Source organism: Apteryx rowi, unplaced genomic scaffold (assembly GCF_003343035.1).
Source record: "Apteryx rowi isolate R43461 unplaced genomic scaffold, aptRow1 scaffold_151, whole genome shotgun sequence".
NCBI lineage: Eukaryota > Metazoa > Chordata > Aves > Apterygiformes > Apterygidae > Apteryx > Apteryx rowi.
The window spans coordinates 467,000-481,226 of NW_020447764.1; the positions used below are offsets into that span (position 1 = coordinate 467,000).

The following is a 14,227-nucleotide window of genomic DNA, read 5'->3' on the forward strand; positions in this document are numbered from 1 at the left end:
GAGTGAGGCAATGGGCGGGGCCAGGTGCTGCCACTCTGCCCCAGAGTGAGGCAATGGGCGGGGCCAGGTGCTGCCACTCTGCCCTGAGTGAGGCAATGGGTGGGGCCAGGTGCTGCCACTCTGCCCTGAGTGAGGCAATGGGCGGGGCCAGGTGCTGCCACTCTGCCCTGAGTGAGGCAATGGGCGGGGCAGGGCGGGGTGTCCCTTATAGGGCGCCTCAGCAGGGCCTGTGGGACTGGGTGGGTTTGTTGTTGTTTGTGGTCTCTGTCATCTCCCAGGATGCTTGGCCTCCGGGTGGACTTTGGGCTGATCCTGGAGCCCCTGGGCTTCATCAAGGTCCTCGAGTGGGTGAGTGGGGGCCCTGGGAGAGGCTGGCAGCCTCCTGTGTGGCTGTGTCTCCCCCTGCCCTGTCCCTCTCTGGGGCCCGAGTGTGGCCCTTTGGGGTGCCCTGCTCCCTGGGGGCCTGCAGCAGGGTCCTGCCTGGCTCTGCTGATGTGTTGTAGCAGGCTGGGCCCAAAGAGGAGCCTGCTAACAGGCTGCGCTGTCCCTGTTGTGTGCCAGTGATGGCTGCTGTCAGGCACAAGGCTGCTCCTCAGCTAGGCCCTCTGCGGGGAGGGAACAGCTCTGCAAGTATACATAACGTGTGTATTATCACCGGCCTTGCTGCAGCGGCTGGTGCTGCTGAGTGGTGGTGTGTGTTTGCATCATAGGGAATTTGGGGGGGTTGCTAGTGAAGAAAGGGAAACTAGGTGCTGCCAAGAGAGCTGTGTAACAAACCTGACTTCCTGGAAGCACAAGCAGTGGGTCTGCAGTAATCTGATGTGTGATACTTGGAGCACATGTAGCTGCTTTAATGCAGACTTGTGGATGTCTGATGCTCCTTCTAAAAAGGTGTTGCTTATTAACTGCAAGAAGTACAGTGCTGGCTTTTGATGTTAGCATTCAAAATGCAAAAGATGCTTTCACTGTAGAACTAGGAAAAATGTAAACTAAAAAACTTTCTAATTGGCTTTTGCTAGTTGTGCTGCCTGTGTTTTGAGTTATGAAAGTTCACTGTGCTCTTCCCCCTCATGTCACTTAATGCCTTCCTACTACTAATGTAGTCCTTCACTTACTCCTTGCCTTCACTAGTTACTTGAGCTAAAAAGTTGGGTTTATTTCCTCTGAGCTCTGCTGGTGTATTTAAAATCCAGCTGCTTCCCCTAGAAATGAGAGCAGTAGCTCTAGTCAAAGATGAGATAAACATCCAGGTTCTGTGGGTTGTTTTTGTTCTTTGACAGTTTTGAGTGAATGATTATGAATAAACTGTTGGAATACAGCCTCTTAAATGATTATTAAAATTGTTTGTATGTAGCATGGCAGGTTTTTTCCTTCTTCCAGATGTTTTGGGGTATGAAATAAGACTTAAATGGGCTGGCTATTAACCTGAAGAAATACAAATCTATAGAAACTGGAGAAAACTGAAGGTTAGGGGCTGTTATTGTCCTAATATGTTCCTGTATAAATTCCTGTAGATTTCTTCCATCTTTGCTTTTGCCACATGTGGAGGCTTTCGAGGTGAAACTACCCTTTTAGTTTCCTGTAAGGGAGTAGTAAACAAAACAGTTACAGCTGCTTTTGCTTATCCATTCAGGTGAGTATTAACTTTTCAGTTGTTGCTCATATACATTCTCCCCCCCTGCCCTGCCTTGGGTTCACTTCTTTCCATCTATCTCTTATGGATACTTACTTTTAGATGCACATCTCGGGGGTGGGGGGAGTGAAACCTTTGGCTTGCCCCACAGCAGTCAAAAATGTAAATATTTTGTTGTACTTTTTTAAAACATTGTGGTTGTCAGTGCCCTGTAGAAAGAAGTTGGTAGGTATGACAATAAGATATAGTGATAAAAAGCAGCAATATACCTTAAGCTATGTTCTAGCATTGCATGAATGCTACAGAAAGTGATTGTTTAATAATATAATTAAAATCTTAACAGCTGCTTTATTCATCAAACTGTAGTTGCATTGGTGGCCCAGATAAGATTATGTATGAGCCATTGGTATGATAGCTTTGTTTAAAGGCTGAATGGAAAAACTTGCTTTTTCAGATTATTCCACTATGATGTTTGCAAGGGTGCTGGGTACACAGTAACCAAATAATCTTCTGCCTTTGTAGTGCTCTTGCAGGTAGAAAGGTCTAGAGATGTAAAATGGACCCATGTTTTCTTCCCTGAGCACTAAGAGGAAGGCTGCCTCTTTAATCTAGCAGCTGCACAGTTGAAACAAGCTCAGGCTTTGCATTCAATAAGCTTTCAATAAGCATAGCTGTAACAACAGAAATGGATTCAAATGCCAACTAGTAAAGGCTGCTACGGAAGTACAGAACCTGGACATGAAGTTAAGCATTGTAGCAGCACTTTGAGAGGAGAGTGGGAATCTGAAGTACTTCTGTGCTGCCTGCTCAGTGACCAGCAGGATTGGGTTGAACTTACTGTACTTGGAGGTTCAGTGCTTGCATTTGCTTATAATTAATGATGCAACTCTGCCTTATAAGCCCTAATCTGCTTGTTTAACTGCCAGTCTCTGACTGAACTTAATAGTATAATTAGGTCTGTTTCCTAATCGGGGTTTCTTTCTTCAGTTATTCTAGACATAAGATCAAGATCTCTCTTGAAGTTGCTGTTACATATTTTGATGTAGGAGGCAAACAATCTTCAGAGATCTTCACACACTTAGTATTATATGACTACTGTGTGATTCAAATATAGTTTTATAGAGTAACTTCACACAACCAGAATGCTGAAACACTGTTCTCAAAAGCATGACTATATGAAGCTTCCACTGTGTAGCAAACTCTAACTGCATGAGGAATATAATCTTTCCAGGTTGAATACTGTTGTGTTTAGTGCACCAGATCCAAAACGCTGTGGTGGTACCTGGACTGACTTCTATCTTGTGGGCAACTTCGCCTCTTCTACACAGTTCTTTGTTACGCTTGCAGTGTTGGTATTCCTCTACTGCACTGCTGCCCTTGTGATATATATTGGATATAAGCATGTGTATCAGTGCAACAGCAAGTTTCCACTGACTGTAAGTAATACTAAAATATGTTAATGACTTGCCTTTTAAAACCACAGAGATGAGAAATACTGTTAATATGAGTATCTGAACTAACTCATGAAATGCTAGAAGGAACACGAGCACAAGTCTTTGAGACTAGTGGCTATGGCCCTTGAGTAGAAAAGGGGATCTTAAGTTCTTGAACATCCATAGCATCTTATCTTAGGCAGTTCTTGAAGCAAAGAGTGGAATGAGGTTCTACCTTCCTGGGTGAACAGTGTCCTCTCTACAACTTCTTGTATCATGCATTTGAATATACCACAATTCCATATGGGGAGCCTCATCTGTTAGGCTCTGGGAATGCCCCCTGTGTAGAGCACCTGCTGTGCAGATGCAATGAGCAAAGGGAAATAACTGTCTTGTGAATCTTAGTCATCTTAAATACCAAAGCCCTGACCAGCATGCCCAAGAGTGAGACATTCTTGAGCATGCTGAGAAACAGACCTAGGGACCTTTGATACCAAATTTGAGCATACCAGCCAACCAGTTTTAAATCCTCTGCGTTCTTCCTCCCCTGCTATCCCTGCTTTGCCAAACTTTGACTTAAAGTTTCTACCATAAGTGTTAGATATCTGATTTACAATGGAATTTCTTCTCAAGGATAAGATTCCTTATGCTTGATAGATACAAAAGGCAGACAATCTTCTGTAGTTGATTATCAACACAGATTATAACTTGGGTTGTAATTACAATAATGTCAGTGTCTAAAATGTGCTTGTGCTTATTAGCACTGATGTGGTTATTTTGATCATGTAATTGGTACTGTCTCTGCCTCTTGTGTGCATTCATGCAGATTTTTTTAACCTAATAACGAATACTTCTATTCTGTAGGACTTGGCTATCACTGTCATAACAGCCTTTCTGTGGCTGGTCAGTACTTCTGCTTGGGCAAAGGCACTTACTGACATCAAAACATCCACTGGTGCAAGCATTATTTTGGAAGCTGAATCTTGTAAAGCCCCAGGAACAACTTGTCTTTTTGTTTCTGTAACCAGCATGGGAACTCTGAATGTGTCAGTGGTATGTATGTCTTATGATGCATCTACTGTACCCATATGGTGTAAAATAGTCTATGGCAACTGAGATTCCTGTTCATTATTGGTCACGCGTTGCTTCTTGTTGATTGCTTTATGGGTTACTAGCCATTCAGGCACAGTATTACTGTGGCAGATCATTGACCAAAACTAAAAAAAATATATATACATATATTTTTTTTTAAGAGAATGTTCATTTCCTTGAAGGAAAAAAAACTTCTAGTATCTGTTTCTAGAGCTGTTAGAGATGGTATTTACAGACATGCTGAAGTTTCCATATCACTTCTGTCTGGAGTCAAGAGTTCTGTGTAATATGTTACTGGATAAATCCACTGAAGTGGCTTATTGAGTGGTGCAAGTAAGGAGGAAAAACTATATTCCCTTTTCTGCCTGTTGGTGTCAAACTTGGCTTTTTATCAGTTGTGAGAATTTTCCACACCTTAAACAGAGCTTCCTTATAATGCCATGATTGGTATAGGCTGCTTACGTTCATAGAAAGAACTCTCTTCTCCAGAGCAGGACAAATGAGGCTTATTGTATGATCCTCCCAGTAAATCATACTTCTCAAAACTTACTGTTGCTCATCAGCCCAGTAGTGATCAGTCATGTGGTCTGGATGTGCATATGAAGAGCTGACTAGGTGACTGAATTTTTCTAATTCCATGCAAAGGACAGAATAAGTTGATTATCTGACTTCCAAAGAAGTCTGCTAAAATAGTTTGTAACATGCTTTAGAATATTCTAAGTGTCTTGTACCAAAACCAAAGGGATGCCAAAGACAGCTGCTGCTTCTGGCTTGTTTTGAAGTAGTCTTCAAACTTCTCACTACTTTTTTTCCTTAACCTGCAGGTGTTTGGTTTGCTTAATATGGTTCTGTGGGGAGGAAATGTTTGGTTTGTATACAAGGACACCAACTTGCACAACCAACCAAACAAAACTTCTCAAAGTTCAGGAATATATCCAACTCCAAGAGGAATATAAAACAAGGTGACACTCTGAAGTGCTTCTATTTCTGCATCACACTGCCAACGGCTTGGATCCATTATGATTTATTTCAGTAATAATTGATAACGTTTTGGACAAACTTCTTTGTATTATGGTTTGACATAAGATCTTGGCTATCCCAATTGAAGCATTTATTATCTTGCAAGATATTAAGCCTTTCAAAGTTGTGCAGCTTTTTATTACAGTTCTTGAAGAGCAAAATGTTTAGATTATCTATATGCTGACACCTTCAAGAGGGTTCTTAGGTTAGTGTCATAGGAGGGATGGGTTAGGAGAGCAACTGCATTGGGTTGTTATTCCAGCTTACTTAGTTCTGACAAGCCTCGATTGAAAACTGATATGTAAACGCAACTAGGACATGTGAAATTCCAATGAAAATGCAGTTGTTTGGCTTCTTCCTATGACTGATACCTTCTGAAAGCCGCCTGAGTAAAACTTGTAGCTCTGTCAGGGTTGCAGCTATCATATGTTTGTAGAACTCTCATTCATATTGCTGTAGCAAAAATCTACTGACAAGTCTGGAAGGGCATTATTTCCATGTTTAATGTATTGTTACTAGTTAATGGCTTGGGACAATCCCCAAACAAGAAAACAGCTTACAGCTTAACTATAAGCTCATGATTTAATAAAGATGAGAGAGTGTATATGTGTGCAATAAATGACTGTGTGAATTTGGGACAATACTTTCAAATACTGTAGAAACCAAAGCTAATATACTCTAAGTGCTAATGTTTGGGTTTCTGTAAATTCCTCTGAGGTGCATGGACAATGGTTGTATATGAAGGGACATAACTGGAGATGTCTGAACAGGACTAAGTCTTAATTGATGCTGTTCAGCTTGTTAATATTTATTGGGAGCAATACTTGGTTCTTCTCATGTGGGTCTCTACTAAGATATCCAACTTAATGTGAATTGTCCAGAAAGAATGTTTGTTTTGACAAATCTAATAAACAAGCTGCTGTTCAGTCAGTTTCAGATTCTTAAACTGTCTGTGATTTAAAAATAGGCACAGTAGTGTGCATATAATGCATCCTAATTGTTCAGTGTGCCAGATACTGACTTTCTGATAGTGAGCTTCCAGTCCAAAGAGCATAATAAAATGACTGTTGCTGAAAGAATGTGCCTTAAGTACTGATTGCTGTAACAGAAGCAAATTTGTTGGCTTTATAGCTTTAGCTATGGCTGACCTCGCTAGCTGAATGAGTTATGTCCCAGAAGCTATGTGTGCAGCAGAAGGATTTTTACACTGATGCCTTGGGTTTTTTGTAGAGAGGGCCATCTATCACTCTTGCAGACTACAGCTGCTCAATACTGCCTAGTGCTTCCTTCTGATAGCCCACAGTGGGGAGGGCTTTTACTGCTTAAAATTGTCCAAACTTTCATTTGAACCTCCTTTCAGAAGAGGTGAGAAATGGCATCTTTTTAGAGAAGGGTGCATGAATACTGCCTTCTGTTTCCTTCCAGTTCCAGGATATGAGACTTGAAAGCAGATGAGCTTTACCCTTTCCTGGTTAGCAACTACTAGCTATGTTGCGGCCATGAGAAAACTGGCTTGCATTTTCTTGATGGTAACTTAATATCGGTGTTATCCCACCTTACAAAGGCCTCTTTTAAGGGAAGGTAGGACCAAAGTAATACTCGATTGTTACTCTTGCATCAAAAGCATGGGGTTCAAAATCATAATTCTCAGGACCTTTCCACTGCATCCTGCTTCGGGTAGTGCTGAGAAAGAAGCTGCCTACTACCCCTTCATTTGGGCAAGAAGCAATTCTTAAAGGACAGACTGGAACATAAGATTTTGGGAGGACACCACCACTTTCATTGCAAATGCCCTGTTTTCAGAGGTGAGATGCTGAACAAATCACTTAAGTTTTTCTTAGATAGTAACAATGGCCTCTCCTGTTTTGGAGAGTCTGCCTTGTTTCTGCAACCCTGATGTTAGCTGAAGGCCCTTGGCTGCTGTGTCTCCAGGGCTGGTGTTTAGGACCAAGTCCAGTGCAAACTGTTCTGCAGAAACTGTAGTCAAAAGCATAAGGCTTTGGCTCTTTCATCAGCCATTTAGAATATAAAGTCTGTCTTAGCTTCACCCTCAGTGGTCTTCAAGCTCTTGGTGATTGCTGTTAACGCACTGATTGACCCAGCAATCTCTGCAACCTCACTTGGGTGGGTTTTGGATGTAAATTGGCCAGGATGTGTGCATTCTGCCAGTAGCCCCATGCTGTTGGCACTTTTGTCTTAAACCATCAGGAAACTATTTTTAGCTGGGTTTGTTTTCTGTTGCTTCAGCCATCTGAATTGGGTTTTGAAGTCTTACTGGGGATTTTCATGATAAAAAGATGAGCCTGATCTTTTTCTTCTTTAATCTCCACTGCTGTGGCCATACTCAGCAGAATTGCAGTGAACTACAGATATAGCATGAATCTTCTGGAAAGGCAGTGTATATGGCAATTAAAGTGCTTTGGTGTTGGCTAATGTAGAGACTGAAGCTTTTATCAAGATCTCAAGTACTGAGGCAGATACTTGATTATTAAGAAGGCATTATTTTGAAGTGTTCTTACATTAGCTGTTCTGCTGACTCTCAAGACCTCCTGCCAGCTATGACTCTTGTGAGGTCCTTTGTCACCTCATCAATTGCATGAATTCCATGTTCTAAGTACTAGCTTTAAACATTTAAATCTTCATCCATTCTTGAACAGCATTTATTTATTATCTAACACTGCCCTGGACTGGTAGTTGTCACTAATGACTTGTTTTGTAATTTTTATATCTGTACCACTGTATATAGTTGAGAAAAGACAGATAGAAAAAAGTTTGATTACTCTGTAATTGCATATAGGGCTCTCAGTTCTTTTGGGGGGGGGGGTGAGGGAAGGGGGTCAAAACTACTCAACCTTCTCAAATGTTATTTTCCTAATGGAATGATAGGCACCCGAGATAAAATAGTATATGCTCTTTGATCTTGGTGATCCAAGATACCAGCATTTGCACAAGGTTATCATAAAGACCAATATTTTGGCCTTTTGGTAATTCTATTAGGTTAACTTTTAAAACTAGGCCTGTAGCAAATGAATCTTTGTCACCTGATCAAACTTTATCATGCTTTAAGCAAGGGGTTGAACCATATGACCTTGTAGAAATCCCTTCTCTATAATATTCTCTTTTCTAATACTGAATGTGTGGTTGTTTGCCCCCTGGTTTTTGTCTTTAAGCCAGAGGCTTTCTGTTTGTATCATCGTGCATACTTTTTTAAAATACATACTTCATCCCAAATCTAAAATCTCTATGAATTTTCTTACTGCCTAAGAAAAAATCCTGCTAATTATAAATTAAACTCTTCAGCCCTGTAATTCTTTGAAATTGAAGGTTGTGCATGATGGACATAAAGCATTTTTATTAACCTATAGTGTTTTTAACACAGCTATGTTCCTGTATATCTAGTATATTCATATTTACCAACTGAAGCTCCAGTTCTAAACACACTGACTTTATTATCACAGGTAGCCCTGTTAGTCATTGGGATGGCTTGCAGTTATAAAATGGTAATTGTGTGCCCCTTTGCACACATGAAAGCAGGAATAGATTAGATCAATATAAGCGTCACTGATGTTTTAGGACTAGCCACAAGTGAAAGTAAACTGAAAGGCTTAGCATACTGCAATAGCTTCTTTCAACAAAAACTTAAATAAACTTAACATGCACTCATTCTATAATGCTTTTGTAAAGAGACAGTTTCAGTCCTGCTGAGAATGGGAATTTCTCATGCATTTTTTTGATGGATAAAATAAGCCTGCGCCATTCCTAGAGCATTTCCATTCAGAAGGCAAGGAAAGAAAATGTGGCAGACAGGGCTACAGCTGGCAAAATACAGAGATTGTTTCTGAAATGCATACAATCCTACCATAAATGTATGGGCTAGGGAAAAAAGGCAGCTTCAGACTTCAGCTAACAGACCGACCTTATCAAGAACACCCTATTACCAATTAGCATAAGGCCTGGTGGTATTTGCTTACATCTTGCTCTCAAACTAAGGTGCAACCATTGTAAAATGCACATTTTTCTAAAGCAATAGATGATGTTTAATTGTTGCTAGTCAGAGGAAGGATACAACAATTAACAGATAGAGATCTATGTTTTGAAGAAATTCAAGTTGGCTGCAGTATGTGGAAAGTTCCACACAGCTGAATATTAATAGCATCCTGGCTCTGCAGGCTAAGGTGAATGTGACATGTAGTCCTCAGCGAGCAAGATTTTAAAAAGGAAAAATAGCCATGTGTCCCTTTCTGATTCACTAGGATAAGACTTGTTTCCTTTCGCAAGGGGGAGGGACTGATGCAGAATGCTGCCGGCTTTGATGTCTGCTAGAGTCCTGCAGCTGAGATGAAATGGAAAGCATCATGCTGCAGGAGCAAGTAGCCGCTCTCGTTTACACTGGACACCCACAAAGCACTGGGAAATCTTTGCCTTTGAATTGACATCACATTCATGCTGGCAGTACCGAGATGCTCAGTGTCCTTCTTGCTCATGGGGGAAGGAAAAAAAAGACTCTCTGCTGACTGTTTTATCATTTATCTTGACTGCACAAGAATCACCATGGTTAAAAGAAGATGCAGTGTGCTTGACCACTGAGGGAACAAAGGGCCTGGAAATCTGCCAGATCTCTACTGGTAAGGCATCCTCAGCTGGCAACAGTCTCTCTTGCAGCCATCAGTGGAGCAAGCTCATAAAAATCCTCTCATTCTTCACCCCTCTCCAACTTTCCTGCATGAGTCTTCCTAGTAAGGAACTATAATTATGCAGCTTCAGCAAGGGAAATGAGGAATGATGCACAGGGTGATGTTAGAGAGGGGGACTGCGCTCTGAAACCTATGGCAGGATGAAAGACTGGACCATCAACTGGATGGTGGCAAAGAAGGAAAAAAGCTGAGTGGTCAGTATGGGATACCAGTAGGGAACCCCTTTGCAGAGAGTAGAATCTCATCAGCACTTGGTAATGTTTAAGGATCTGAATCACTTGTTTAGAATGCCGTGACCAGTGATCTGAGAGTTGGGCCTGGCTGAGAAATGTACTTATTGCATGTGTTAATTCCCAGAAGAGTCCCTGGGGCTTGATGTAATGCAGAGCTAGCGTGGTGTCTGTGAACTGCTGGCAAAGAACTTTACCACCACACTGCAAGAAAAGCCCCAGGAGCTGAAGTCCAAGTGAGACTTGGCACTGTCAGATCTCTGGTAGCCAGTGCAAAAAGTGCTGAATGGAGTTATTGGATCTGCATCCCTACAGCCACTATCACTGCAACTAGCAAACCTAGCCCCTTCTCAAACACAAACCAGAGCCAGGCTGCTGAAATGCAAGCTGGCAGGCTGGCAGTATTAGTAGCTCATATTTATCTAGAGCTGAGTGGTATTTTGTGGTGTGCGATGAAATCATAAGAGCTCTGTCTGCTTGCACTCCTCCTACTGCTAGCAGTGGAAGATATAGATGTGTGGCTTTTGCTGAAGACAAGAAAGAGGATGAGTGCCTTCTTGACATGAACAGCTGTAAGACTGTGGTTTCATCACCTGCTCAAGGACACTGGGTAGCTACAACCTTTTGATTTTTTCCCTTGCCCCTAGAACTGAGTAGAGCATAAAGCTTGGGAACTTGGTCATGCTGTGCTGCACCACACTGGTCTGGCTACCTGCCCTGCTGCAAACTCTTGAGAAGCTGGTAGGGTATCTAGGGTATCCTTGGAAGTTGTCTTAAGATAATCCCCAATGCTTCCACAAATGACTGACATTCAAGCAATTCATAACTGCATGTGAGATATTCTGGATCATCTAGTCTGTTTCTTGTGGCAATATTTAGGATGTATTCATTCCTAGCAGATTTGTTGTATGATCTAAAGCAAAGTTGTCACAAAATCAGAGGCCAGTTTTTGCTACTCGCTTATCATTAAATATTAACCTGAATAATGAAATGATTTTTGGGAAAGCTACATGACAGGATTGCATCCCCACTCTTAAATACTGGCAAATGGACGTGCGGTTTCTCTCAAGATTAAAACTAAATCCAGATAAGCTAGCAACAGATATTCAGGCTCATGTTTTAAACCATATTCAAATGCGGAGTGCCCTTCTCTTCTGGCGTACCAAGTGAATCCAGGGGTGCCTTTAATTCCACTGCCATCCTACAGATACTCCATGTTTAGAGAAGGGAATAAGAAATCAAAATTTCTGACTTCTGTTCTTAGAAGGCTTCTTTATATTTTTCAGCTGATATGCAACTTACAGGGACTTGCCTGCACTCAGGAGCACTCTTCTTGTCTAGATATTTTGTTCTTCATCTTGATTCAGGAAGGCACTAGTTACAGCTGGGTCATTCTATGCTTAAGATTTGCACCCTTGCAGACACAATCAAATGCTTTACTCTCCATTTCAGGCCAAGCGCTCTGGGTCCCAGAGAATTTGGTGCTAACCCTAACTGATTTTTCTTATATTCTTTTCTTAAGAAAATCTGTAGACACGCTGATTGATGCTCCTGTGTCCAGGAGGACAATACATGCCTTTTCTCTGCTTTGTGCTAAGAACTGGGATTGCTCCCTAGGACCCCGATGTATTTAGTACAGAGGCACCTATCCTAGGCCCAAAGCAGATCCCTGTATTGTTGATTTTTCACCAGCTGGGATGGGGGAGGGTGTGGTGGAGCCGAAGGATAAAGCAGCACTGCAGCTACTGCTCCTCCTGTCAGCTGTCCTATCACACTAGCACATCCTTTGTTTTCTTTCCATCCCATTTTGTCATATCTTCTCCTAAATCTTTTAACACTCTCCATGCCCTTATATGGGTTTGGTCCATTTCTTCTGATTTACTAACTATTGCTACTATTTCCTGCACCTCTTCCCTTTCCCCTTCCCCTTATTCCTCTACCTCAGCCACTTTCTAGTCTCTTCTGCTACCCCTGTCCTTAGTTACTGTAAGTCACTGGTCCTGCTTTGCCCACACAGGAACTTTTTCCCTTTTCTCTCTTTTTTCCTGGACTCACTCCATAATACTCAGTAATATTTCATACTATTTTACTAGTTGATTCCAGGTGGGTTCCACTTCATTCTGCCGTATCAGCGTGCATTGTGAATAGCGGGCATGCATTTGGGCAGCTAGTTCTCGTAATTCATCCCCCATCCAAGGAACCTGATTCATTGCTGTTGCTGCCAGGAGAGCCACGGCTAGCTGTGCTCCACCAGGAATGGGTGGTTGGTACTTGATATTACATCCTGCTAATGTATGAGCAACTCTCTATTTGTTCACAGAATACTCTATATCTTCTCTCAGTTTATGGATTAATGTTAGTGCTACCAGCTGCATTTTTTTCTTATCTATCTGCTAGACAGTTTGACATAATGCACTCATTGAGGAGGCTGTAGATTGATCTCTTAGGGCCTGATTCACAATCTGAGTAAAAACTGGTGTAGCACAAGGTCTAATCAATTTACCTATTTCATTTCAACTTAATTCAAAGTTTGAAGTAATTTCTAAAAGTACCACATTACAATGCACAATTGTGCTTTCTTTCAGTGGCCCAAGATCCAAGCTATCTATCTCAAATCCCCTGGGGTCATTTCTTGTATTATAACAGCAACAATTGTTTGACCTGCCACATCTGCCTACCCTTGGGATGGTAATCTACTAGTTTTGTGTATGCTGCTGTTCCCAACTCCTTTTTCTTTTCCCATTCATACATATCATCCCTCAAATCATCTTCCTCTGGTGGCTTCCAATCTAATTCTCCCTCACTTTCTGCAGATACAACAGCTATTTTTAATTTTTGCATTCTGATTTGCTTTTGCAAGCATCTAATTTTAGCTTCACATTTAATATGATCAGGTTCCTTTGGAGGTCTCCCTTGCTCTAGGATGAATCACTGCACTATGCATGTTAATCCTGGTACGTGCTTCTGCAATTTTCTGCTTCTGCAGTTTTTCTTTCTCTTGTTATGAAGTGAAAAAGTTGTATTTCCTTATTACATTTTTGAGACACTAGATGGTACTCCTTTTCTAAGCACAAGCTTGCTTCAAGTTCCATAGTAATTTCTTCTAGAACACAATTTTCAGATCAAAGCAGTTGATGTTCTGCTTTTACACTGGCTCTATGAGCACAAAATGTTTTATCTGCTTCCCAGAACAGTGCCACTAATACAGGAAGTTTATCCTCAAGTTTCAGTTCGTAAGCTTTACGCTAACTAGAGAACATTTATTCTATATCACCCATTGTCCTATGGGCTGAAATGACACATCCTTCCTTCCATGGAGAGGTGTCTAAAACCTGAAAGATGTTTGGGGGGTGGGGGGTGTTTGCTGATTCTCCTACCTGGACCAGATCTTCAGCTGGATCAGTTAGCTGGATTTGGTGGCATTAATGGCCTGTTGAGATCACTGCCTGCAGGGGAGGACCTAAAGCTTCTGTGTCAAGCAAAAAAACAAGAGCAGGCAAGCTGTAAAGGGCACACAACAGCTAGCTAAAGAAAAAACATTTTGTCTGGTGCCATGCAACGTTCTAGCCTGAACACAGCAAAAACAGGCTATAAAGTCTTCAGATCAAAATTGTACAATTCTCACATACAGGCTTCTTGGAAAATTGTACCTCAAGATCCCTTCCCGCTAGTTCAAAGGGGCCGGCATTGTCTTTGAGCTCTGTAGCAGCACAGAGCTCTCTGCAGCGTTTCTGGAACAAGTCACGTTTACACTATAGAAACAGCCTGCAATTAAACTGAATGTTTCACTGTGGTGTTAGTTGAACTAACCAGCAAAGAAGAGATCCCTGACAGAAAACAGAGGAGGGGAGAAAAGGTAGCACTGTGTAATAATGGATCCAAAGCAGAAGAACAGAGAGAAGGTCCTTCAAATAGCAAAAATTCAGAGGTGAACACGAAGTTATCATATGTTCCCAATAGTGACTATGATGTACAGGGCATTTTCAAGACGGAGTTCAAGCAGTAAACCCAGTCATGATACTAAGAGTACCCCTGGCTAGGACTCAGAGGCTGCAGAAATGGGCATGGTACTGGTAGGTTCTGTTTCCAGAAGTTCGTAAGCACAAGTAGACCAAATGGTTACAG

General features: G+C 41.7%; 1 protein-coding gene across 1 annotated transcript; it reads left to right on the top strand.

Moving 5' to 3' along the window:
• The first annotated feature begins 279 nt into the window (after positions 1 to 279).
• SYPL1 (synaptophysin like 1) lies at positions 280 to 5,114 on the top strand. The gene is made up of 5 exons (XM_026059039.1): positions 280 to 348; positions 1,515 to 1,633; positions 2,865 to 3,069; positions 3,931 to 4,119; positions 4,983 to 5,114. The coding sequence occupies exons 1-5, from the start codon at positions 280 to 282 to the stop codon at positions 5,112 to 5,114; spliced, it is 714 nt and encodes a 237-aa protein (XP_025914824.1).
• Positions 5,115 to 14,227: the final 9,113 nt, after the last annotated feature.

Coding starts and splice junctions, on each gene's coding strand:
- SYPL1 (XM_026059039.1), top strand. CDS start 280: ATGCTTGGCCTCCGGGTGGACTTTGGGCTGATCCTGGAGCCCCTGGGC. Junction 1,634..2,864: donor GCTTTTGCTTATCCATTCAG/GTGAGTATTAAC, acceptor TAATCTTTCCAG/GTTGAATACTGTTGTGTTTA. Junction 4,120..4,982: donor GAACTCTGAATGTGTCAGTG/GTATGTATGTCT, acceptor CTTAACCTGCAG/GTGTTTGGTTTGCTTAATAT.